At 45.3% G+C, this 26,628-nt stretch overlaps 1 protein-coding gene across 1 annotated transcript in view; it reads left to right on the top strand.

Moving 5' to 3' along the window:
* The window catches only part of IRF9 (interferon regulatory factor 9), a 32,366-nt gene extending 22,905 nt beyond the window's left edge, over positions 1-9,461 (top strand). Inside the window, exons 8-9 of the mRNA XM_058180320.1 lie at positions 5,433-5,548; positions 7,830-9,461. Coding sequence (XP_058036303.1) covers positions 5,433-5,548; positions 7,830-7,871 — 158 coding nt within the window. The 3' untranslated portion in view covers positions 7,872-9,461. The remainder of the gene's footprint in view (positions 1-5,432; positions 5,549-7,829) is intronic.
* The last annotated feature ends 17,167 nt before the right edge of the window (positions 9,462-26,628 follow it).

Genomic DNA, 26,628 nt, shown 5'->3' with positions numbered 1-26,628 from the left:
AAAATGATCCGACCATGACATTGGTTCTGTTACTAAATCATCTAACACCAGATCATTAAGCCACTGCCCAGAGATATAAATCAGATCCAGCGTGCCTCCCCCCGAGTGCGTAGGGCCATCATTTACTCGAATCAGGTCCAAGGCCGTCATGGAAGCCTGGAACTCCCGAGCTGCCGTCGATGACAAGCCAACTGATGGCAGGTTAAAATCCCCCCTGACTATAAGTCTGGGGTCTCAACCGCCACAGCAGCGAGTACCTCCAACAGCTCAGGCAGGGCTGTGGTCACGTAGCAAGGAGCCAGGTACGCGATCACCAAGCCCAACTGATTCCTATAGCCCCACCGCACATAGAGGGATTCACAGCCGGCAATCTGAGGAACAGTGGTCTCCCTCGGCTCTAGATCCTCCCTAATGACAACCGCCACCCCCCCACCCCTACCTTATTTATTTTATTTATTATTCGAATTTATATACCGCCCTATCTCCCAAAGGACTCAGGGCGGTTTACAGGCATATAAAACATCAAAATCAATAAATTAAAATAATCCTTAAAAAACTTATTCTAGCGCCCGAATTATTAAAAATAGAAATATAAATATCAAATATAAATATTAAAATCAATTTAAAACCCCTCTAAATTTAAAAATCTAAGCCAGTCCTGCACAGATGAATAAATGTGTCTTGAGCTCGCGACGGAAGGTTCGAAGGTCAGGAAGTTGACGGAGTCCTGGGGGGAGTTCATTCCAGAGGTGGGAGCCCCACAGAAGGCCCTTCCTGGGCGTCGCCAACCGACACTGCCTAGCTGACGGCACCCTGAGAGTCCCTCTCTGTGAGGCGCGGGTCGGTGAGAGGTATCTGGTCGCAGTAGGCGGTCCCGTAGATAACCCGGCCCTATGCCATGGGCGCTTTAAAGGTGGTCACCAAAACTTGAAGCGCACCGGAAGGCCACAGGTAGCCAGTGCAGCCTGCGCAGGATGGGTGTTATCACGGGAGCCACGAGGGCTCCCTCTATCACCAGCGCAGCCGCATTCTGAACTAACTGCAGCCTCCGGATGCCCTTCAAGGAAGCCCCATGTAGAGGCGTTGCAGTAATCCAGGCGAGACGTCACGAGGGCGTGAGTGACCGTGCAAAGGGCCTCCCGGTCCAGAAAGGCGCAACTGGCGCACCAGGCGAACCTGGTAGAAACGCTCTCCTGGAGGCGGCCGTCAAATGATCTTCTAGAGACAGCCGTTCATCCAGGAGGCGCCTAAGTTGCGCACCCTCTCCATCGGGGCCAATGACTCGCCACGATGGTCAGCGGTTAGCTGACTGTGCGGGATGCGGCATCCACAGCCACTCTGTCTTGGAGGATTGAGCTTGAGCCTGTTTCTCCCCATCCAGACCCGTCGGCCTCCAGGCACCGGGACAGCACTTGATAACCGTTGGGGTGGTCCGGTGTGGAAAAGTACAGCTGGGTGTCATCCGCGTACAGCTGGTACCTCACACGAACCCACTGATGATCTCACCCAGCGGCTTCATGTAGATGTTGAACAGAAGGCGAGAGGATCGATCCCTGCGGCACCCCACAAGTGAGGGGCCTCGGGGCCGACCTCTGCCCCCTGTCAACACCGACTGCGACGGTCGGAGAGATAGGAGGAGAACCACCGATGGCGGTGCCTCCACTCCCAATCCCTCCAACCGGCGCAGCAGGATACCATGGTCGATGGTATCGAAAGCCGCTGAGAGGTCTAATAGGACCAGGGCAGAGGAACAACCCCTATCCCTGGCCTCAGAGATCATCCTGCGACCAAAGCCGTCTCCGTGCTGTAACCGGGCGGAAACCGGACTGGAGCAGGTCTAGATAGACAGTTTCATCCAGGTGTAAGGAAACTGATATGCCACCATACTCTCAACAACCTTCGCCGGCGGGTTGGAGACCGGACGATAATTACCTAAAACAGCGGGTCAGGAAGGCTTCTTGAGGAGGGCCTCACCACCGCCTCTTTCAAGGCGGCCGGAAAGACACCCTCCACCAAAGAAGCGCTCGTAATCGCCTGGAGCCAGCCTCGGGTCACCTCCTGCGTGGCCAGCACCAACCAGGAGGGCACGGGTCCAGTAAACATGTGGTGGCATTCAGCCTCCCCAACAACCTGTCCATGTCCTCGGAGCAACAGGGTCAAACTCATCCCATAAAATGTCACCAAGACCACCCTCAGCCGTCTCACCCGTATCACGCAATCTTGGTCCAAACCATCCCGAAGCTGAGCGATTTTATCGTATAGATAACCGTTAAACTCCTCAGCACGTCCCTGCAGCGGGTCATCCCGCTCCCCTGGTGTAGGAGGAGGCGGGTCACCGAAACAGGGCGGCTGGGCGGTTATCTGCCGATGCAATGAGGAGGCGTAGCTCGCCTCGCTTCCCTCAATGCCACTAGGTAAGTCCTAGTATAGGACTTCACTAGTGTCGATCAGCTTCTGAGCGGCTGACCTCCAGGAGCTCTCTAGGCGTCTTCTCCGGCGCTTCATCCCCTCAGCTCCTCGGAGAACCAAGGAGCCGGTTGGGACCTGCGCGGGTCAGAGGCCGCAAAGGCACGACACGGTCTAAGGCCCCGCCGGCCCGTTCCCAGGCCGCAACAAGTTCCTCAACCGAGCCGTGAGCCAGACCCTCAGGAAATGGCCCAAGCTCCGTCCGGAACCCATCCGGGTCCCTCAGGCGCCTGGGGCCGGACCAACGTATCGGCTCCGCCTCCCTGCGGTGGTGAATGGCGGTCAGAAAGTCTAGGCGAAGAAGAGAGTGATCTGACCATGACAAAGGTTCAATGACTATTTCCTTTAAGTCCAGATCTCTCAACCACTGACCAGAGACAAAAATCAGGTCCAGAGTGCCACCCCCAATGTGAGTAGGGCCATCAACTACTTGGGTCAGGTCCAAGGCTGTCATGGAAGCCATGAACTCCCGAGCTGCCGTCGATGGCGAGCGGAAGATGGCAGTTAAAGTCCCCATGACTAAAAGTCTGGGGTCTCAACTGCCACCCCAGCCAGCACCACCAGGAGCCCGGGCAGGGCGGCTGCCCCGCAGCAAGAAGCCAGGTCCGTGACCAGCAAGCCCATCTGACACCTATGACCCCACCTCACAAAGAGGGATTCACAGCCGGCAATCTGAGGTACAGTGGTCTCCCTCGGCTCTAGACTCTCTTTAATAACAACCGCCACCCACCACCCCTACCCTGGGCCTCGGCTGATGGAATGCACGGAAACCCGGTGGGCACATCTCGACCAGGGCACGCCCCTTCAGTGCCCAACCAGGTCTCCGTAACGCCTATAATATCCGCGGCACCCCTGAATCTGATCATGTATTAGGGGCCTTATTGGCCACGGACCGTGCGTTGCATAACATCAGGCGAAGGCCCAGGCTCTGAGGGTCTTGACCATCCGGGGGCGGGAGAAGGGAGGGATCGGGCGCGATCGCCTGCAGACATCGGCGCGCCCCCAAAGCGATGCGGTCCCCCTTCCGCCATATCTGCCTCCACTTACCGTGCAAATGGAACCACCCTCACCAAAGGGCGTAATCCCCCTATAACCTCCGAACCCATTACTAAACCGCCACACGGCGCGCGCAGGACTGGCTCCCCACCCGGCGGGCTACTCCCAATACCCGCCCTAACCCTCCCACCCCTCCCGACGGGTTCTCTCCCCTACCGTCAGAATCCCCCCTCCCAACCCTTAAAATCCCCATTAAAACTCCCTTAAAAATTTCTTAAAACAACTAATTAAAAGCCCTAAGCCTCCTATTTTAGCATGCCACCTCTCGGGGCTCCAAAGCCCGTCCTCAAGGTGGGCCCTCGATAGTATGGAGGCCAAACCCGCGAGAGAGGCGTCTCGCAGAACAAGAAGGTCAGCCGCCGTGGCGTTCGCATCACCAAGAAAGTCCGGCAGGAGGCCCATCCTGGGCGGTCAAGATGGTAACAGATGATACAGTGACCACAACGGTCTGTCAGTCAGTCCTGATGGGAAGCAGTCAATAGTGATCCTCGTGGGGTGAAAACAAAACCACTCATTCAGTCAGTTCGCCACCCACCTATAAATAGTCAGGGGTGGACTAAGGAAGAAGGAGAGGGGGCGGACCGATGGTAGAGATGTTAAACAGGCCGTCCGCCACCTTGAAGCGCCGGTGAGCCGCCGCCACCGCCACCTCCGCCCGGCCGTCGTCACCGGCGTCCCATCGCGCGCATGAGGCCACCGACATCCCCCAACTAGGAAGGGCGCCAGTCACTCCACCGGCGCCAGGCGAAAAAGCCAGGCCGCCACCGCGCCAGAAAACCAACAAAGGCCGGCGAGGGCCGGTAGGCCCTCAGATCTCCACTGGGCCTCCTCCGGGCTCCAGGGCTCCTCCCTCGCCCCTGAAGTCGCCCGTCCTCCATCTTCCTCCGACTGAAGCCTCCTCCATCAGGCGGGGGATCTAAGGGGCCCAAGATGTCAAAGGCCCCGCGCCGCGCCGCCGCCCCGCCGCCAGGTGTGCAAAAGGGCGGCAGCCAGGCAAGCCGCAGGCCGCCCAGCAAGCCGCCCGGCTAGCTGCCAGGGCCGCCACTGCTTCCTCCCAGGCGGGGTCCAAGGGGCCTGGACATCAGTGACCCCCGTCGCCGTCGCTGCCGCCGCCGCCAGACCGCCGAAAAAGGCCGAAAAAGGCCGGCGGCAAGCCGCGACCGCCCGGCAAGCCGGCAAGCCGCCCGGCCAGCCGCCATGACCACCGCTGCAGGAGGGCGCTCCGGGGCTCCTCCCCACGCCCCCCGGAGTCGTCCTGCGCCATCACCCTCCCCCGGGTGACTGGTTGCTCCTCCATCAGGTCCGGGGGCCCAAGATGTCACCAAGGCCCCCCCCAGAACCGGACAGGGCCCGAAAAGGCCCACTGCCGCTCCCCCGATCAGCAGGGCGGCGCCATCTTGGACATGCTCAGTAGTTGGACCTTGGACCCTCGGCTGATGGAATGCTCGGAAACCTGGCGGGCACATCTCAACAAGGGGGACCCCCCCCTCTGGGCCCAACCAGGTTTCCGTATGAATAAGATCGCAAATCAGGGGCCTTATTAACCACGGACCGAGCATTACATAACATCAGCCAAGGTCCAAGCTCTGAGGATCATGGCCACCGGGGAACAGGTCGACTGAGGGGCGGAGCACGCGATCGCTCAAACATCGAACGCGTGCTCTCTCCCATTTACCGTAGATTAAACAACTATAATAAGATATAAATAAAATTTATATATAAATAAACTCCCCACCCCCCCCAAAAAAAATCAGGTGCAGTCCCATGGCGACTCGACTTAACGATCACAATCGTGGAAATTCGGGCCCTTTCATTGTGGTCGTAAGTCGAGGACTACCCGTATCAGGTTAGGATAGTGGGACGTCATGCATTGAATTGCTATTGCTGAACCTTCTGTCTCGGATTCACAGCTCTGGAGCAGTTCCAGCAGGGCCTGGCTCCACTGCCGGATCCCCGGATCATTCTCCATATCGGAGGTGAACCGGAAAGAAGAGGACATATGGACTGCAAACCCATCGTCATTCAGGTGAGTAAAGGGGAAAATAGTTGTGGCCCACCAGCAGAGCTGGCAGCAGATTCGAACAGTGAGGAGGTTGTGGAGGAACATGGATTAGTCCTGGGGTCTAGGGAAGGCTCTGACAAGGGCTCTGCGTCCGAGGCAGAGAAGGGGCCAGGGCCGTCTGACAGTTACCAGCTGCCTTCGGAGTCAGACATCAGTGAGGCAGATGAACAGCTGGAGCCTGTTCCCAGTGTGCGCAGAGTCACCAGGAGAAGGGAACAGCTAAGGAACAAGGGTCGACTCAGGAGTAAAGCCACAGATAGATAGTGAATGGCCCCTCCCAGAGGGAATAAAAGAGGAGCAACAGGGGAGTGGAGTTTGCAGGAGACAATTAGTGCCCTTAATTAGTTCGTGACTCCTTGCCAGGTTTGGAAGATATCGGCCTGGCCCAGCCAGATAAGGTCTGTGACTGTAAATTCTCCCTTGAAAGACTTTGCTGAACAAAAATATAGGTCAGAACAAAAATATGTTGCCAAAAACCAAATGAAATTGGACCAAAAAAAAAATAGATTTGTTTTTCTGTTTTTGTTTTGATTTTGTAAAAATAATAATAATAATAATAATTGGAGCTTGTATTTTAACTTTCCAAATAAAAATAAGGATTTTTCCTAATACACACATACATTTGTGTGTGGTCCTCGACTTACGACCATTCGTTGAGCGACCGTTCAAAGTTTTACCGGCACTGAGAAAAGGGACGTGGCCGTTTTTCACCCTTCCTGCCTTCCCGTGATCAAAATTCAGACACTCGGCCGCTGACGCGCATCGACCACGGTCGCAGTGTCCCCGTTTGCGACCATTGGACAAGCAACGTCGATCGACGGGAAAAGCCTGATGCGCTTAAACGACTTGTGTTTTTCTAACTTGACAGCTGGAGGGATTCGCTTCACAACTCTGGCGAAAACCGTCGTAAAAACGGGGCAAAAAAAAAATCCCTCGCTTTACAACTATCCTGTGTTGGGCTCCATTGTGGTCGTAAGTCGAGGAGTACCTGTATTGCACATTGAAGCCCCATGGATGGAGGGTTTTTTTGTGTGTGATGTCAGAGCTGAATAACGTTTGTTTTGATTGGTCGGTGGCCGGAGAAAATACCTCTGGGGTTTTTTCGAACTCAAGATTGGCGTCTATGGTCCACAGAGGGAAGCCCAAGAAGAATTTTACTGACAGGCATTCTGAAACCAATGCGTGGTAGGCGGACAGGGCTGTGGAACATGGGAGCGAAAGCCTTCCAAGGTTGTTGCGCTCTCTGGATCGCTTCTGGATTCTTGTATTCTGTGTTTTGGGCCGCGATGAGGGAAACATCCGCGATTTTGTTGTATTTCGGCCAACTTTTCGCTTTCGAGAAGGTGGGAGGTGGATGATGGTACTGCGTAGCTCCGATATCCCTTGGGTGGCATTGGGATAGCGCAGAAAAGCATCCTGGGTTAATAGAAAGCTATTATGGGATAGGCACGGAGACAATAATCCCGGATAATCATGGAGAAACCAGATTGGTGTAGTGGTTTAGGTGTGCTGGTCTATAAACCAGGAGACGATGAGTTCTAGTTCCACCTCAGGCATGAAACACAACTGGGTGTCTTTGATCCAATCACCAGGAGACTGGGAGTTCTAATATCTAAGGCATGAAAGCCAGGTGGGTGACTTAGGACCATTCGCCAGGAGACTGGGAGTTCTAGTCCCTCCTAATGCATGAAAGCCAGGTGGGTGGCTTTGATCCAATCACCAGGAGACGGTGAGTTCTAGTTCTAGTTCCACTTTAGGCATGAGAGCCGGCTGGGTAACTCAGGGCCAGTCACCAGGAGATGGTGAGTTCTAGTTCCATCTAAGGCGTAAGAGCCGGCTGGGTGACTTAGGGCCAATCACCCGGAGACTGGGAGTTCTAGTCCTTCCTAACGCATGAAAGCCAGCTGGGTGACTTTGATCCAATCACCAGGAGACGGTGAGTTCTAGTCCCACCTAAGGCATGCACACCAAATGGGTGACTTTGACCTAGTCTCTCTCTCTCTCTCAGCCCAACCCCCTCGCAGTGATGCTGTTGTAGGGAAAGTAGGATGAGTATTTACTACCTCAAAATTATTTGTAAAAACAATATAAAGGCAGGGTACAAATCGGGCGATCAATAAAAATGTCGCCGACAAGAACAAACCAGGTTCAATCCAATCACTCCGATCGTTTCTTCGGCGTCTCCCCGAAAGTTTAATAACCTTTTTTTTTTCTTCTTTTTTCTTTCGACCCGCAATCCGTCCAGATGGAACAGACGTTTGCTATCCGGCTGCGTTCCTCACTGTAGTAAAAATCCTCCTTTCCTATCCCAGCGTGGTTTTCCTGGCCACCTTATCCGCAGAAACCACGCCCTGAGAACGCGAAGCTTTTGATTCCTGCTTTCTCCTGAGAAGAAAACCGACCACGCGAATATCGGTTTGGAGGCCGAATTGGGACGGGCTTGAAAGGAGAGCCGTTAACTTCCACCGATTCCTCCTTCTCCAAACGGGATTCCCGACGACGGATTGGGAAGTGCTGCTCGCTGGTGGCGTCCAAAGGAAAACACTAAAATACGCCCCCCACCCCACCCCAAAAAAAGCGAATTTTGGGATCGTCTCTTTTACGTTTTGGAGATGAGGAGACGAACGTCCTTCTGTAGCCCGGCCGTCCTGCCGAATTCTGCATTTCCTGGCTAGAGATGCGGTGGAAAAAAATGTCTAATCCCGCCACCTTCTGCAAATTATCTGTTGCTTCCTTCTCTTCCTGTATGTCATTTTATACTGTTTGCACTTTACCTGACTCTAATCTGACAGGCTTTTTTTACTATCTACTGTGTTCCAAATCAATAAAATGTTAGTGAAAGTCATGTTTTAATCAGCTGTCTGATGGATGAATCTTCAAACGGGAGTTTATTTTATTATAGCGTACAGGTAGTTTGACAGTTTTACAGATTAACCAGAGTTGGAAGGGACCTTGTAGATCATCTGTAGTCCCGTGATGGCGAAGCTATGGCACGCTGCCACAGCTGGCACACAGAGCCCACTCTGCGGGCACGCGAGCTGTCGCCCAGCTCAGCTTCACTGCGCATGTACCCGTGTGTCTCCCACCTGTTGTGACCCAGGCCCAAGTAGGTAGTAATAAACTTAGTCCGTGGAAAAACAAACTTTATTCGAACAACTGGGAATTACTTCATTCCCAGCATCGTTCAACTCAAAGTTGAACTCAAACTTCGCTTTTTGGCGAAGGTTGTTGAGAGTGTGGTGGCGTATCAGCTTCCCCAATACCTGGAGGAAACTGTCTTTCTAGACCCGTTCCAGTCCGGCTTCAGACCTGGTTACAGCATCGAGACGGCTTTGGTCGCGTTGGTGGATGACCTCTGGAGGGCTCGGGACAGGGGATGTTCCTCTGTCCTGGTCCTGTTAGATCTCTCAGCGGCTTTTGATACCATCGACCATGGTATCCTGCTGCGGTGGTTGGAGGGATTGGGAGTGGGAGGCACCGTTTATCGGTGGTTCTCGTCCTATATCCCTGACCGTTCGCAGACGGTGTTGGCAGGGGGGCAGAGATCGACCTCCAGGTCCCTCACTTGTGGGGTGCCTCAGGGGTCGGTTCTCTCGCCTCTCCTGTTCAACATCTATATGAAGCCGCTGGGTGAGGTTATCCGTGGTTTCGGGGTGGATTATCATCTGTACGCTGATGATACTCAGCTGTACATTTCCACCCCGAACCACTCCAACGAAACTGTCGAGGTGATGGACCGGTGTCTCGAGGCCATGCAGGTCTGGATGGGGAGGAATAGGCTCCAACTCAACCCTACCAAGACAGAGTGGCTGTGGGTTCCGGCGTCCCGGTACAGTCAGCTTACGCCTTCGCTGACGGGGGGGTGAAGTTCTAACCCCCAGGGGAAGGGTGCGCAACTTGGGCGTTCTCCTGGACGATCGGCTGTCTTTAGAAGAACATTTGACGGCCGTCGCCAGGGGAGCATTTTATCAGGTTCGCCTGATGCGCCAGTTGCGCCCCTTTCTTGACCGGGACTCCTTACGCACGGTCACTCACGCCCTTGTTACCTCTCGCCTGGACTATTGCAATGCTCTCTACATGGGGCTCCCCTTGAAGAGCACCGGGAGGCTCCAGCTAGTCCAGAATGCGGCTGCACGGGTAATTGTGGGAGCATCACGTTGCTCCCATATAACACCTATCCTGCGCGGCCTGCACTGGCTGCCGGTAGCCTTCCGGGTGCAATTCAAGGTGTTAGTGCTCACCTTTAAAGCGCTCCATGGCTTAGGACCGGGCTATTTACGAGACCGCCTTCTGCCACTGATAGCCTCCCAACGACCTGTGCGCTCCCACAGAGCGGGCCTGCTCCGGGTGCCATCAGCCAAACAGTGCCGGCTGGTGACCCCCAGGGGGAGAGCCTTCTCTGTGGCAGCACTGACCCTATGGAATGAGTTACCTCCTGGGTTACGCCAACTTCCCGACCTCCGTACCTTCAAGCGGGAACTGAAGACTGCTATTCAATCAGGCGGGACTAGCCTAAATATTATTTTAATTTGATATTTTAGTTTAACTTAGTTTTAATTGAATTTTAAACTGTATTAATTTATTTATAATTTTATAGTTTAGGGTTTTATATCGATCGTTTGACCGTTTTAGTTTTAAATTGGCCGGTTAAATATTTCATTTTAAATGTATTTTAAATTTATTGTGTTTCTATGTGTTTTAATAAGGCTGTACACCGTCCTGAGTCCTTTGGGAGAAGGGCGGTCTAGAAATCTAATAAATAAATAAAAATAAATAAATAAAGTAAAACAAATGCCTCCCAACACAAATTCCTCCGTTATCTCACAAACCTTAGTCCAATTAGGCAAACTGCCGAAAGCCCTTCCTGGCAAACGTCCAGAAGCCACAAAAACAAAGACGTAGATGAAGCAGAAGACGCAGCTACAACATTTTTTTCCGGCAAAGCTCAAATGCCGGTGCTGATCTGTTTTAAGCCTTATGGGAGGGGCCAATCATCTCCTGGCCTTACTCCCAAGTTGTCTTCTCTGCTTGAGCTGTTCTTGCCTTCTGGCAGCTCTTCTCATGCGTGCATTAGGAACAGGCTCCCTCTGCCTCACTACTATCAGTCTCTGGAGCTCTGGAGTCTTCCACCTCACTCCCCGATGGCCCCGGCCCCACCTCAGCCTCATCGCTGTCCGACTCCGTTGCCACCTCCGTAGGCTGTTGATGGACCACAACACCACCAACCAACAGATTTTCGGGATGCGTGGGGGGTGGTGCATGTGAGAGATGAGTGCACATGTGGGGGGGGCATCCCCCGCGGCCCATTTTTGGTCCCCGGAGACTTCAAGGAGGCCCAAAATGGGGCACTGGAGAGTTGCACGCATGCATGGGGAGGTTGCGTGCTCGCATGTGGGGAGCAGGGGGAGAGCGGGAGGATCATATGCGCAGGGGGGGCAGGGGGCACGCATTGCATTATGGGTGCCGGCACAAGCGCGCGCTGTCATGCCCACCCATGTGTGCTTTCGGCACAGGACAAAAAGGTTAGCCATCACTTATCTACTCCAACCCACCACCCGAGCAGGAGACCCCCACACCATTTCTGACAAATGGCAGTCCAATCTCTTCTTGAAAGCCTCCGGGAATGAAGCTCCCACAACTTCCGAAGTTGTGGTTCTTGACTTACGACCGTCACTGAGCCCCAGCATTTCTGACATTCGTTAAGGGAGTTTTGCCACATTTTACGATCTTTCTCGCAGGGGGTGAAATGCTACCGGATCGGACCGGATCGCGCGATCCGGGAGCGATCGTAGCCGGTCGTTCGGCGATCCGGGAGCGATGGTGGGGCGAAACTCCGCTCACTCGCCTGGATGTCATAACTTCCTGCTTTTAACCAGGAAGGAATGTGTTTTGCGTATGCACAGAAGGTCCGCACACGCATGTGACGCACGCGAGCGAAGGGAGTGCATATCCGCGGTGTGTTCGCTCCCGAGCCGGTAAGGATGTTAAGTAGATTTCACCCCAGCTTTCTCGCCATAGTGAATCACCGCAGCTGATAACTTAGTAGCACTGTTGTTAAGCAAATATGGCTTCCCCATCGGTTTTCCTTATCCGAAGGTCGCAAAACGGGATCACGTGACCCCAGGTCACTGTGGCCGTCATAGATATGAGGCAGGTGCCAAGCATCTGAATTCTGATCGTATGACCAAAGGGATGCTACCAAAGTCGTAAGGGGGGGAGGGGGAAACGGTCGTAGGTCACTTTTTTTCAACGGTCACTAAATGAACTGTTGTAAGTCCAGGACTAGCTCTATCCAGATGTACAAGACCTTTATTAAGGTGGAATGGCCAAATCCGCATGAAATCTGGGAATACCATGGATTTGCACGTTTTTGCAAAATAAAATGTCATTTTATTTTGATAATAATAATAATAATAATAATAATAATAATAATAATAATAATAATAATAATAATAATAATAATAATAATAATAATAATAATAATAATAATAATAATAATAATAATATAATTTCTATACCGCCCTTCTCCCGAAGGACTCAGGGCAGTTTACAGCCAGATAAAACCAACAATAAATAGATACAATACAATTAAAACCATATATATATGGTTTGAACCCCCACTAGCAGTTAAAAAGCAGTTAAAAAGGAAGAAACAGCTGCAATCACACATTGCTCACAGAAGCACGAAGCTGAAGCCTGAAGATGACGGATGAGACTTCGTCGAAACGTCGCCAAGACACTTCCAATTTTACGCGGGAGAAAACCCGAATAACCAAAGACCTACATACAAACACCCGCATAAACCTCAGAAAACATATATATATATATATATATAAACATTTATATATATATATAAAAACATTTATATATATATATATATATATATATATATATATATATATATATATATATATATATATATATATATATATATATATATATATATATATATATATATATATAAACATTTATATATATATATATAATATATATATATATATATAAAACCAATGGGCCCTCTGGTGGCTCAGGCTGCTAAGACAGTCTGTTATTAACACAGCTGCCTGCAATTACTGCAGGTTCAAGTCCCACCAGGCCCAAGGTTGACTCAGCCTTCCATCCTTTATAAGGTAGGTAAAATGAGGACCCAGATTGTTGGGGGCAATTAAGTTGACTTTGTATATAACATACAAATGGATGAAGACTATTGCTTGACATAGTGTAAGCCGCCCTGAGTCTTCGGAGAAGGGCGGGATATAAATGCAAAAATATATATGTATATATTAAAAACCTATTAAATTTGGCCCATAATTAAAATACATTAAAACCATAAAAAACCCATTAAAATTAATAATGATAGTAATAATTATAATAATTATGCCAGTCCTGCGCAGAAGAATAAATACGTCTTCAGCTTGCGGCGGAAGGTCCGAAGGTCAGGAAGTTGTCGAAGTCCTGGGGGAAGCTCATTCCATAATTTTGACAGAATTATGTCATTAATACATTATACCCCAGGGAGCAGTTTGGAATTACTCAATATCCTGATAATAATTTTCATTTTTTTCACTCTCTCTCTCTCCAGCTCCTTCCGGTCAATATTTTGCTGTAGTTTTTAAAAATTATTTTACTGTTTCACTGTTCTGTTTTTATTTAAAATGTTTCTAGGAACACGACAGTTTTAAGAACATCGTCCGTCTTCCTAACATGCTAATAATTAGTCAGGTTGGAACTTGTACTCTTTTCTCACAAATATGATTTGTCACCCAAAGAGGAAACTCAAAAAAAAACCAGTTGACTCATTTTAAATAAAACTTGAGGGTTTTAAAAACTGTTTTCAGGAAGTGGCGCGAACACGTCCTTTTTTCCAGTTAAAAACTAAAATGTTGCAAGACTTCTTGTTAATTAATGAACAATGTTCATTATTTTTCACATGTTTAGTGGCTTGCCCAAACGAGCTGGTAAATCGTCCAGTTCCTGGGAAGCATTTTTTTTTTAAAAAATAAAATGTATTTTGTAAATCGGTGGCAGAACTGGGAGTTGTTCTTACTGTAAAGTTTGCTTATTAATATGCCTAAGCTCATAAATGCCAATCAAGAGACTTAAACAGAGGCTTGAGTAAAATAGCATTTAATTCTGATCAGATTCAAATGGTTAGTCGTTCCAAACACATAGATACATGCTAGGAAGGAAGCTATGAAGGAAGCTACGAGAGAAAGCAATGTCTTCTACAGAGGAATTATTGAGTCTGTCATTTGCACTCTATAACTGTCTGGTTCGGTTCTGCAACCCAACAAGAAAGACACAAACTTCAGAGGATAATTAGAATTGCAGAAAAAACAATTGCTACCAACCTGCCTTCCATTGAGGACCTGTATACTGCACGAGTCAAAAAGAAGGCTGTGAAAATTTATTTACAGATCCCTCACATCCTGGGCATAAACTGTTTCAACTCCTACCCTCAAAACGACGCTATAGAGCACTGCACACCGGAACAACTAGACACAAGAACAGTTTTTTCCCGAAGGCCATCACTCTGCTAAACAAATAATTCCATCAACACTGTCAAACTATTTACTGAATCTGCACTACTATTAATCTTCTCATAGTTCCCATCACCAATCTCTTTCCACTTATGACTATATGACTATAACTTGTTGCTGGCAATCCTTATGATTTATATTGATATATTGACCATCAGTTGTGTTGTAAATTTTTTTTTTTATTGAAAGAGTTTTAAAAAACAAAAACATTTTCCCCCCTTTTTTCCCCCCTCCCAAAAACCCTTCCCCTCCTCCCCCGGCTTCCCGGGTCAATCACAAGGTATTGTTATACATAAACCAAACATAGAATAAAATTTTCCCTTCCAATCCAAATAACCACATCCAAAGCTTTTCATCTCCCAACCCCCTCCCCATTACATAAAATAACTTTCTAATTATTCAAAGGCAATCTGATATTTCTTAATCTGATATCTGTTTTGTAGATAATCAATCCATTTTTCCATTCAATTAAATATCTTTCCTGCGTATTGTCTTTTAAAAAGCTGAGATTTTAGCCATCTCAGCCAAATTAATAACTTTCAGTATCCATTCTTCTATTGTAGGTATCTCTTCTTCTTCCAGTATTGTCCAATCAACAGTCTTGCTGCTGTTATTAAATTCAGAATCAATTTAGTCTCTATCCCTGTACAATCCGTTATAATTCCCAAAAGGAAAAATTGTGGCAGGAACTTTATCTTCTTCTTCAGTACATTTTGAATAATCCACCAAATTCTTATCCAAAAGACCTTAATTTTCTTGCAAGTCCACCAAATATGAAAATATGTAGCGTCATCACAATCACACCTCCAACATTTCGCTTGGATATTAGGATACATACATGATAATTTTTTGGGATCTAAGTGCCATCTATAAAACATCTTATAAAAAATTTCCTTAAATTCTGTGCTTGTGTAAACTTAACATTTCTAACCCAAATTTTCTCCCATGTTTCCAACATTATTGGTTCCTGAATATTCTGTGCCCATTTTATCATACAATCCTTTACCAAATCCTTTTCCGAATCTATTTCAAGCAACACATTATACAATCTCTTTATATGCTCCTGGGTCTGATTTCTAATTTGCTTTATTAAATTTTCCTCCCTTTGCATTATACCAATTTTTTGATCTTCTTTCCATCTAGCACTTATTTGCCCATATTGAAACCAAGGATAATTCCTCCCTTCATTTTAATACCTGTAATGATTTTAATTGCAATCTACCTCCTTCAGCATACAAAAGTTCTTTATAAGTAATCATTTCCTGTTTTTGTTCTATATTTATATTCTCTATTGCATGTCTAGGGCTCGCCCATATAGGAATCTTATAATCTAATTTATAGGAATATTTTTTCCAGACCAAAAAGAGCACTTCTCAACACATGATTCTTAAAAGCCCTATCCACTTTTTTTTCATAAAATAAGTACGCATGCCATCCATATAACAAGTCATAACCTTCTATATTCAAAATTCTTTCCTCTGTTAAGTTAAACCAGTCACTTATTACTGAAAGGGTTACTGCTTCATAATATAGTTTAAAGTTAGGCATTCTTAAACCACCTTTCCCGTGAGTCCTGTATTATTTTCATTTTAACCCTCGCCTTTTTACCCTGCCATATAAATTTGTTAATCCCAATCTGCCAATCTTCCAAATTTTTATCCTTTTTAATTATTGGTATCATCTGGAACAGAAACAAAAATCTAGGTAACACATTCATTTTAATAGCCGCAATCCTTCCCAATAGTGATAACTGCAATTTTTTCCAAACACTCATATCATTCTGAACTTTTTGCCATAGCAAGTCATAATTATTCTTATAAAGTTTCTTGTTCGATGAGCTAATATAAACCCCTAAGTATTTAACCTTTTTTACTACCTCAAATCCTGTCATTTCCTCTAGTTTTTGTTTCTGTTGTATAGACATATTTTTAATTATCACTTTTGTTTTATTCTGATTTATTTTAAATCCTGATACCTTTCCATATTTATCAATTACTTCCAACAAAAATCTACTTGAATTTATAGGATTTGTTAAAGTAACCACTACATCATCTGCAAAAGCTCTAACTTTGTACTCATATTGTCTAATCTTAATTCCCTCTATTTTCGTTAATTCTCGTATTTTATCTAATAATGGTTCCAGAGTCAAAACAAACAATAATGGTGATAAGGGACATCCCTGTCTTGTTCCTTTCGCAATCTTAATAACTTCTGTCAAACTACCATTTTTTATAATCTGTGCTGTTTGCTCTCCATAAATCGCTTTGATTATTCTAACAAAACAATCTCCAAATTGCATTTTCATTGTGTTGTAAATGTTGTAACCTTGATGAACGTATCTTTTCTTTTATGTACACTGAGAGCGTATGCACCAAGACAAATTCCTTGTGTGTCCAATCACACTTGGCCAATAAAAATTCTATTCTATTCTATTCTCTTATACCCAAAAGGTCCTCAACTCCTCAACTCTGTCATCTGCGTATTCTGGAATCTGGTTTGTGTATTCCCATAGTAAAAGTCAGTGAATGTAATCTAACATCTTTCTATAGGGTTATCTTTTCCGTTTGTCTTCCTAATTAGTCAATTAGTCCCCATTTAAGACAACAAAAGGTGACAGCACAAAGGCATGTAGATTGCTCTGATACCTTCCAGATACTCTCAAGATGAGACAGATGCCATATATTTTCAGGGTGATAATAATCCACGAATTTAGTCAGTGTGACCTCAAGAACCATCCACGATGGCATATTTATGTTCTAACTACAAAAGGGCACAATATATATGTCAGTATTATACAAACAAGAGACCATGCAGGTATACAAGACATCAAATATCATTAGCAAGTTTTCTACTAATCCTAATTCTAGTATTTCGGTATATATGCTCCCTTCATTACCATTGGAGCACCAAATAATCAGATCATGGTAGTTTCTTGCATTATCAGCTGACGATTTGCAGAATAACAAAGAGTCGGAAGGGACCTTCCAACCACCCCCTCCTCAGGCAGAAAACCATTTCAGACAAAATGGCTGTCCAATCTCTTCTCAAAAAACTTCCAGTGTTGCAGCACTTACAACTTCTGGTGGCAAGGAGTTCCACTGGTTAATTGTCCTCCCTGTTAGGAAGTTTCTCCTTAATTCCAGGTTGCTTCTCTCCTTGATGAGTTTCCATCCGTTGCCTTCAGGTGCTTTGGAGAATAGGTGGAACCCCCTCCCCCTTTTCTTTGTGGCAGCCCCTTAAATACTGGAAGACTGCTATCATGTCACCCCCTAAGTCCTTCTTTTCATTAAACGAGACAGACCCAGTTCCTGCAATTGTCCTTTGTATGTTTTAGCCTCCAGGCATCTTGGTTGCTGTTCTCTGCATTCTTTCCAGATTTCTCAACATCTGTTTTTATATTGTGGCAAACAAAACTGGATGTAATATTCCAATTCTTAATAAGGCATTATAAATCAATGGGCCGTGATAGCTCAGGCTGTAAGAAGCCTGTTATTAGACCACAGCAGCCTGCAATTACTGCAGGTTCAAGCCCGGCCCGAGGTTGACTCAGCCTTCCATCCTTTATAAGGTAGGTAAAATGAGGACCCAGATTGTTGGGGGGGCAATAAGTTGACTTTGTAAATATACAAATAGAATGAGACTATTGCCTTATACACTGTAAGCCGCCCTGAGTCTTCGGAGAAGGGCGGGATATAAATGTAAATAATTAAAAAAAAGTGTTGACACTTCACATGATCTTGATTCCATCCCTCTGTTAATGCAGCCTAGGATTGCATTGGCTTTTTTGCAGCTGCGGCACACTCCTGCCTCTCACAATACTAGACAACACAGTATCAACAGTAGAAGCCTTCAAATTTCTAGGTTCTATCATATTGCAAGATCTCAAATGGACAGCTAACATCAAAAACCACATCAAAAAAGGACAACGAAGAATGTTCTTTCTGTGCCAACTTAGAAAGCTCAACCTGCCCAAGGAGCTGCTGATTCAGTTCTACAGAGGAATTATTGAGTCTGTCATCTGCACCTCTATAACTGTCTGGTTCGGTTCTGCAACCCAACAAGAAAAACACAGACTTCAGAGGATCATTAGAACTGCAGAAAAAATAATTGCTACCAACTTGCCTTCCATTGAGGACCTGTATACTGCACGAATCAAGAAGAGGGCCGTGAAAATATTTACAGACCCCTCGCATCCTGGATATAAACTGTTTATTTATTTATTTATTTATTTATTAATCACATTTATATACCGCCCTATCTCCCAAAGGACTCAGGGCGGTTCACAGGCAAATAAAAACATAAATACAGATTAAAATAACAATTAAAAAACTTATTATACAAGGCCGAATATTTCAACTCCTACCCTCAAAACGACGCTGTAGAGCACTGCACACCAGAACAACTAGACACGAGAACAGTTTTTCCCCGAAGGCCATCACTCTGCTAAACAAATAATTCCTTCAGCACTGTCAAACTATTTACTAAATCTGCACTACTATTAATCTTCTCATCGTTCCCATCACCCATCTCCTTCCACTTATGACTGTATGACTGTAACTTTGTTGCTGGCAATCCTTATGATTTATATTGATATATTGACCATCAATTGTGTTGTAAATGTTGTACCTTGATGAACGTATATTTTCTTTTATGTACACGGAGAGCATATGCACCAAAGACAAATTCCTTGTGTGTCCAATCACACTTGGCCAATAAAAAAAAATTCTATAATTCTGCTCATTGCAGGAACTGAACATGGTTAGTCTAGTGAAGAGAAGGACCAGGGGAGACAGGATAGCAGTCTTCCAATATTTGAGGGGCTGCCACAGAAAGGAAGGGGTCAAGCTATTTTCCAAAGCCCAGAAAAGAAATAATGGGTGGAAACTGATCAAGGAGAAATTCAACCTGGAAATAAGGAGAAATTTCCTAACAGTGAGAACAATCAACCAATGGAACAGAAGTTGCATTCAGAAGTTGTGGGAGCTTCATCACTAGAAGCTTTCAAGAAGACACTGGACTGCCATCTTGTCAGAAATGATGTAGGGTCTCCTGCTTGGCCAGGGGGGTTGGACTAGATGACCGACAAAGTCCCTTCCAACTTTGTTCATTTGTTAAAAGAGATATATTTAAGCGATTGTCCACCAGGACTTCGAGATCCCTCTCGCAATTCCTACTGTTGAGCCAGGCACCACCTCTTCAGTAACCGTAACAGAGTTGGAAGGGACCTTGGAGGTCATCCAGTCCAAACCCCCCCCCGCTCGCGCAGGAGACCTGCACGAGGGATTTGAACCGCCAAATTGATTGACAAGCTGATCGACAAATACAGGGTCTTAGCCACTGAGCCACCTAGTCAGTTATTCAATAATTATGCATTTGGTTTTTTGAACTAGCTGTCTAAACTGTCTAATTCTAGACTGGCATAGAATTAGTTTTATCATTTGTATTTTAAATGGGGTTTTTATAGTTTATGTATTTTAATTATGGGCCAAATTTAATAAGTTTTTTATTACTGTTTTTATTTGTATTGTTCCTATCTACTGTTGATTTTATCTGGCTGTGAACCGCCCTGAGTCCTTCGGGAGAAGGGCGGTATACAAATTAAATAATAATAATAATAATAATAATAATAATAATAATTATTATTATTATTATTATTATTATTATTATTATTATTATTATTATTATTATTATTATTATTATTATTATTATTATTATTATTATTAAACCCATATGTTTTCTTTATCAACTGGGCTATTGAAAAAAGAATGATTTTTTTGGTAGCATTCAGGAAAGGAATTTTGCAATTTTGCCTTTTTTACCCTACTCCTTTAAAAATGATGTTCGCCCCAGCTGCATTTAAGCGTTGCATTTAATTTGTATTTCTTTTTAGGTACCATTCTCTTATTGACCGAAAAACGCTGTATTTTCATATAAATCAATCAACTCTTAAAATAGTTTTAAATAGGCTTCTCCATTGGGCGGTTACTTTCTGGTTTCCTTCTCCCTGGAGAAGGATGGATGGATGGATGGATGGATGGATGGATGGATGGATGGATGGATGGATGATGGATAGAGATAGATAGATAGATAGATAGATAGATAGATAGATAGATAGATAGATAGATAGATAGATAGATAGATAGATAGATAGATAGATAGATAGATATTGGATAGATGGATAGATGGATGATGGATGGAAGATAGATAGATAGATAGATAGATAGATAGATAGATAGATAGATAGATAGATAGATAGATAGATAGATAGATATAGAAAGAGAAAAATGAGAGATATGATAGATAGATGGATGGATGGATGGATGGATGGATGGATGGATAGATAGATAGATAGATAGATAGATAGATAGATAGATAGATAGATAGATAGATAGATAGATAGATAGATATAGAAAGAGAAAAATGAGAGATACGATAGATAGATAGATAGATAGATAGATAGATAGATAGATAGATAGATAGATAGATAGATAGATATTGGATGGATGGATGATGGATGGAAGATAGATAGACAGACAGACAGACAGACAGACAGACAGACAGACAGACATAGATAGATAGATAGATATAGAAAGAGAAAAATGAGAGATACGATAGATGGATGGATGGATGGATGGATGGATGGATGGATGGATAGATAGATAGATAATGATAGACAGACAGACAGACAGACAGACAGACAGATAAATAGAGATAATCTCAGGTCTAAGGAATACTTATAGAGAACAATTTCTTATATTATGCATCTGAGATCAAACACACTTGCTTTCAACCCCAGGTGTAAAAACGCTGGAAACTTTTGCTTGTAGACACTTGCTGTGGGAATAAACTCCAAGAGGCTTATTCTGCAGTATTAAATTGGTTTTATCTCACCCTTGGTACGTGATTAATTGGGCTAACAGTACACCGCCAGGCAAGGAGGGTGGGGCGCAGCCTTTTGGGTTCAATCACTGAAAATCACCTGGCTAACAACTCCGAAAACCCAGCGTGCCCAATTACTGGAATGAGGTTATGGGATGATATCAGCCTGCTATTCATAGTTCAAAGTTCCATTTCCAGGAATTGCCTTGGTGACAGGTCAGGTTGTACTCCCAGGGTTGCCAGGCAACCTATCCTCCCTAATTATTTTCCTCTTTGATCCCTGCAAATCCACGGGAAGATTAAAAAAAAAAACTTATTTAAAGATGGCCCTTGGCCGAAGCATTCCTGTGGTATTTGCTCAGTGCAAACACTGAGAAAATGAGCCCAAATGAGCCCAGGTCGACCTGCAAAATAAAGCAAATTAATTGTAGGAATAAACTAAAACAAAAAACAAAAAACCCGGCCACGAATAAAAACGTTTAGCAATTTCGTTCCCGCGGTTGATGCTCCCTTCTTTGCTAAATTCATGAAAGGAGATGGCAAAAGAAGGCAGAAAGGCTGTTCCCTTCTGTTTTTCCCAAATTGAGGTCGTGGAAACAGGACGATGGGATATGTAATATTATAGAGCCCGTTTTGAAGAGCCAGGATCTAAATGGCAGAGTTGTGCATTTCTCTTTGCTCTTGACAGGGACCCCAAGTGGCAGGAAATGGGTTTTGAATCCCTTCTATTTTATTTTATTTATTGTCTTAATTTAGGTATCGGATTTAGAGACTGCCCAGGTCACGGACCGAGCAAGGGTTTTTAACCTCACAACGGCCTTTTAAGGTAGGCTAGGCCGACCAACAATGACAGCCCTGGGTGTCTACTGCGAATTAGGCTATTCTCACGATACCTTGTCCAGCGTGTAAACGGATGGGAGTTATTGTTGTAGCTTCATTTTTTTATTCATTTTGTTGTAATTTTTCTTTGTTGTGAGCCGCCCAGAGTCGTTGAAAATTTGACGGCAGGTTTATTTCAGTAATAGTAATAATAAGAACAAACATGTGACATTAACAGTCACATTAACAGGGCTAGAAACCAGGTGACGGTGAGTTCTAGTCACATTTCTTAGGCACGAAAGCCACCTGGGTGAATTGCCAGGAGATGGTGAGTTCTAGTCCTGTCTTAACCCCTGAAAGCCACTTTGGGCCAATCACCAGGCGAATGAGAGTTCTAGTTTTCTCTTAGCCATGAAAGCCACCTGGGTGACTTTGGGTCAATCACTAGGCGAATGAGAGTTCTAGTTTTCTCTGAGACCATGAAAGCCATCTGGGTGATTTTGGCCAATAACCAGGCAAATGAGAGTTCTAGTTTTCTCTGAGATCATGAAAGCCACCTGGGTGACTTTGGGCCAATCACCAGGCGACTGAGAGTTCTAGTTTTCTCTTAGCCCATGAAAGCCACCTGGGTGACTTTGGGCCAATCACTAGGCAAATGAGAGTTCTAGTTTTCTCTGAGACCATGAAAGCCACCTGGGTGATTTTGGGCCAATCACTAGGCGAATGAGAGTTCTAGTTTTCTCTTAGCCATGAAAGCCACTGGGTGACTTTGGGCCAATCACTAGGCGAATGAGAGTTCTAGTTTTCTCTGAGACCATGAAAGCCACCTGGATGATTTTGGCCAATAACCAGGCGAATGAGAGTTCTAGTTTTCTCTTAGCCATGAAAGCCACCTGGGTGACTTTGGGCCAATCACCAGGCGACTGAGAATTCTAGTTTTCTCTTAGCCATGAAAGCCACCTGGGTGACTTTGGGCCAATCACCAGGCGAATGAGAGTTCTAGTTTTCTCTGAGACCATGAAAGCCACCTGTGTGATTTTGGCCAATAACCAGGCGAATGAGAGTTCTAGTTTTCTCTTAGCCATGAAAGCCACCTGGGTGACTTTGGGCCAATCACCAGGCGACTGAGAGTTCTAGTTTTCTCTTAGCCCATGAAAGCCACCTGGGTGACTTTGGGCCAATAACCAGGCGACTGAGAGTTCTAGTTTTCTCTGAGCCCATGAAAGCCACCTGGGTGACTTTGGGCCAATCACTAGGCGAATGAGAGTTCTAGTTTTCTCTTAGCCATGAAAGCCACCTGGGTGACTTTGGGCCAATCACCAGGCGAATGAGAGTTCTAGTTTTCTCTGAGACCATGAAAGCCACCTGGGTGACTTTGGGCCAATCACCAGGCGAATGAGAGTTCTAGTTTTCTCTGAGACCATGAAAGCCACCTGGATGATTTTGGCCAATAATCAGGCGAATGAGAGTTCTAGTTTTCTCTTAGCCATGAAAGCCACCTGGGTGACTTTGGGCCAATCACCAGGCGACTGAGAGTTCTAGTTTTCTCTTAGCCATGAAAGCCACCTGGGTGACTTTGGGCCAATCACTAGGCGAATGAGAGTTCTAGTTTTCTCTGAGACCATGAAAGCCACCTGGGTGACTTTGGGCCAATCACCAGGCGAATGAGAGTTCTAGTTTTCTCTGAGACCATGAAAGCCACCTGGGTGATTTTGGCCAATCACCAGGTGACTGAGAGTTTTAGTTTTCTCTTAGCCATGAAAGCCACCTGGGTGACTTTGGGCCAATCACTAGGCGAATGAGAGTTCTAGTTTTCTCTTAGCCAATAACTTTGGGCCAATAACCAGGCGAATGAGAGTTCTAGTTTTCTCTTAGCCATGAAAGCCACCTGGGTGACTTTGGGCCAACCACCAGGCGAATGAGAGTTCTAGTTTTCTCTGAGACCATGAAAGCCACCTGGGTGATTTTGGCCAATCACCAGGTGACTGAGAGTTCTAGTTTTCTCTTAGCCATGAAAGCCACCTGGGTGACTTTGGGCCAATCACTAGGCGAATGAGAGTTCTAGTTTTCTCTTAGCCAATAACTTTGGGCCAATAACCAGGCGAATGAGAGTTCTAGTTTTCTCTTAGCCATGAAAGCCACCTGGGTGACTTTGGGCCAATCACCAGGTGAATGAGAGTTCTAGTTTTCTCTGAGACCATGAAAGCCACCTGGGTGATTTTGGCCAATAACCAGGCGACTGAGAGTTCTAGTTTTCTCTTAGCCATGAAAGCCACCTGGGTGACTTTGGGCCAATAACCAGGCGACTGAGAGTTCTAGTTTTCTCTGAGCCCATGAAAGCCACCTGGGTGACTTTGGGCCAATCACTAGGCGAATGAGAGTTCTAGTTTTCTCTTAGCCATGAAAGCCACCTGGGTGACTTTGGGCCAATCACCAGGCGAATGAGAGTTCTAGTTTTCTCTTAGCCATGAAAGCCACCTGGGTGACTTTGGGCCAATCACCAGGCGAATGAGAGTTCTAGTTTTCTCTTAGCCATGAAAGCCACCTGGGTGACTTTGGGCCAATCACCAGGTGAATGAGAGTTCTAGTTTTCTCTGAGACCATGAAAGCCACCTGGGTGATTTTGGCCAATAACCAGGCGACTGAGAGTTCTAGTTTTCTCTTAGCCATGAAAGCCACCTGGGTGACTTTGGGCCAATCACCAGGCGACTGAGAGTTTTAGTTTTCTCTTAGCCATGAAAGCCACCTGGGTGACTTTGGGCCAATCACCAGGCGAATGAGAGTTCTAGTTTTCTCTTAGCCATGAAAGCCACCTGGGTGACTTTGGGCCAATCACCAGGCGAATGAGAGTTCTAGTTTTCTCTTAGCCATGAAAGCCACCTGGGTGACTTTGGGCCAATCACCAGGCGAATGAGAGTTCTAGTTTTCTCTTAGCCATGAAAGCCACCTGGGTGACTTTGGGCCAATCACCAGGTGAATGAGAGTTCTAGTTTTCTCTGAGACCATGAAAGCCACCTGGGTGATTTTGGCCAATAACCAGGCGACTGAGAGTTCTAGTTTTCTCTTAGCCATGAAAGCCACCTGGGTGACTTTGGGCCAATAACCAGGCGACTGAGAGTTCTAGTTTTCTCTGAGCCCATGAAAGCCACCTGGGTGACTTTGGGCCAATCACTAGGCGAATGAGAGTTCTAGTTTTCTCTTAGCCATGAAAGCCACCTGGGTGACTTTGGGCCAATCACCAGGCGAATGAGAGTTCTAGTTTTCTCTGAGACCATGAAAGCCACCTGGGTGACTTTGGGCCAATCACCAGGCGACTGAGAGTTCTAGTTTTCTCTTAGCCATGAAAGCCACCTGGGTGACTTTGGGCCAGTCCTTCTTTCTCAATCCAGCTCACCTCACAGGGATGTTGTTGTGGGGAAAATAGGAAGAGGAAAGAACATGTTGGCCAACCTGAATCGTTTATATGTTATATTTATATATTATATAATGTTATTATATTATGTTATATTATATTATATTATATTATATTATATTATATTATATTATATTATATTATATTATATTATATTATATTATATTATATTATGTTATATTATGTTATATTATATTATACCATGTTTCCCCGAAAATAAGACCCGGTCTTATATTTTGAGGGGGCTTCAAAAGCTGCATTAGGTTAGGATTTATTGTTAGGGAAACACAGTATATATTATTTTTATTTAAAAAATAATAAAGGCCAGATATTAATTAATTAACCTCTGGGGTGAAATACACTCCCCCAGGGAAAGTGGGTGGGGCAAAATCACTGTGCGTTGTGATTGGATGGTTTTCCTCCCAAACTCTTTCATCTGATTGGTCAAGCTTAGCAAGTGGGTGGGTCAACGAGCCTTGGGAGGAAAAAAAAACCTGGGCAAAAAAGACTGAATGGCATTTAAGCTATCGGAGAACCGAAGAGATGAGATTTGATTGGGCTACCGCTCCAGAGAGCCTTCTAATTGGTCCACCCTCTCAAAAGAAGCCGGGATGACAGCTGGTATTGGGCTCCATCCAATCAGGATGCGCAAGGCTACTCAATTGTCCATAGAGGCGGGTGGGTGGATGGTGGAAGAGCAGAAGAGTGAATACAGAGATGTGATTGGTTGGAATGAGAGAATAACTGTCTCCAAGCTGGAAGAAAAAATTCCCTTCATCTGTTTCTCCATGCCGGGATTGGCTGAGCCATTAAAGGAGGGAGAGATTCTTATTGGCCAGAGCTTCGGAAAGCAGCAGGGATTGGTTCAGAGCTGTTCTTTTAACTGTTTTATTTGATGTCTTAGATACACTGAGGGGATGTAGAGACTTTTATTTACAAGAATTAATTGGACTCTAATCCTTCGCCTCTCTTAAATCCAATTAATTCCTTAATTATTATTTTTTTTTAAAAAAACTACTCATCAACCAGGTCCCCCATTTTGGGGATAGCTCAACTCTTTCCTTGAATCCTTTTATTCATTTTTCCACCTCAGTTCTCAATAATTGCAATATATTAACCAGACAGAGTTGATCAAAAGCTCCAAATTTATTGGTTTTACTCCAGTTGAAACAGCCTAACGCATTTTTAGGCACTAATTAAGCATCTCGTTAATTGTCTCTCTCTCTCTCTCTTTTTTTTTTTTTTTTTGGTAGAATCTGCCTTTTCCGTTTTTTGAACTTTTGAACCGCAACTTTGTTCTTTTTTTTTTTAATTCTTTTTTTTAAATTTTGAATTTTGGGGGGAATTTTTTATTAATCTGGGGTTTGTTTTTTTCCCAACTCAATAATTTGTCC

Source organism: Ahaetulla prasina, chromosome 4 (assembly GCF_028640845.1).
Source record: "Ahaetulla prasina isolate Xishuangbanna chromosome 4, ASM2864084v1, whole genome shotgun sequence".
In the NCBI taxonomy this organism is placed as follows: domain Eukaryota; kingdom Metazoa; phylum Chordata; class Lepidosauria; order Squamata; family Colubridae; genus Ahaetulla; species Ahaetulla prasina.
Note: the sequence above shows the minus strand (reverse complement) of the source record. Positions and strands in the feature narration are given on the sequence as shown.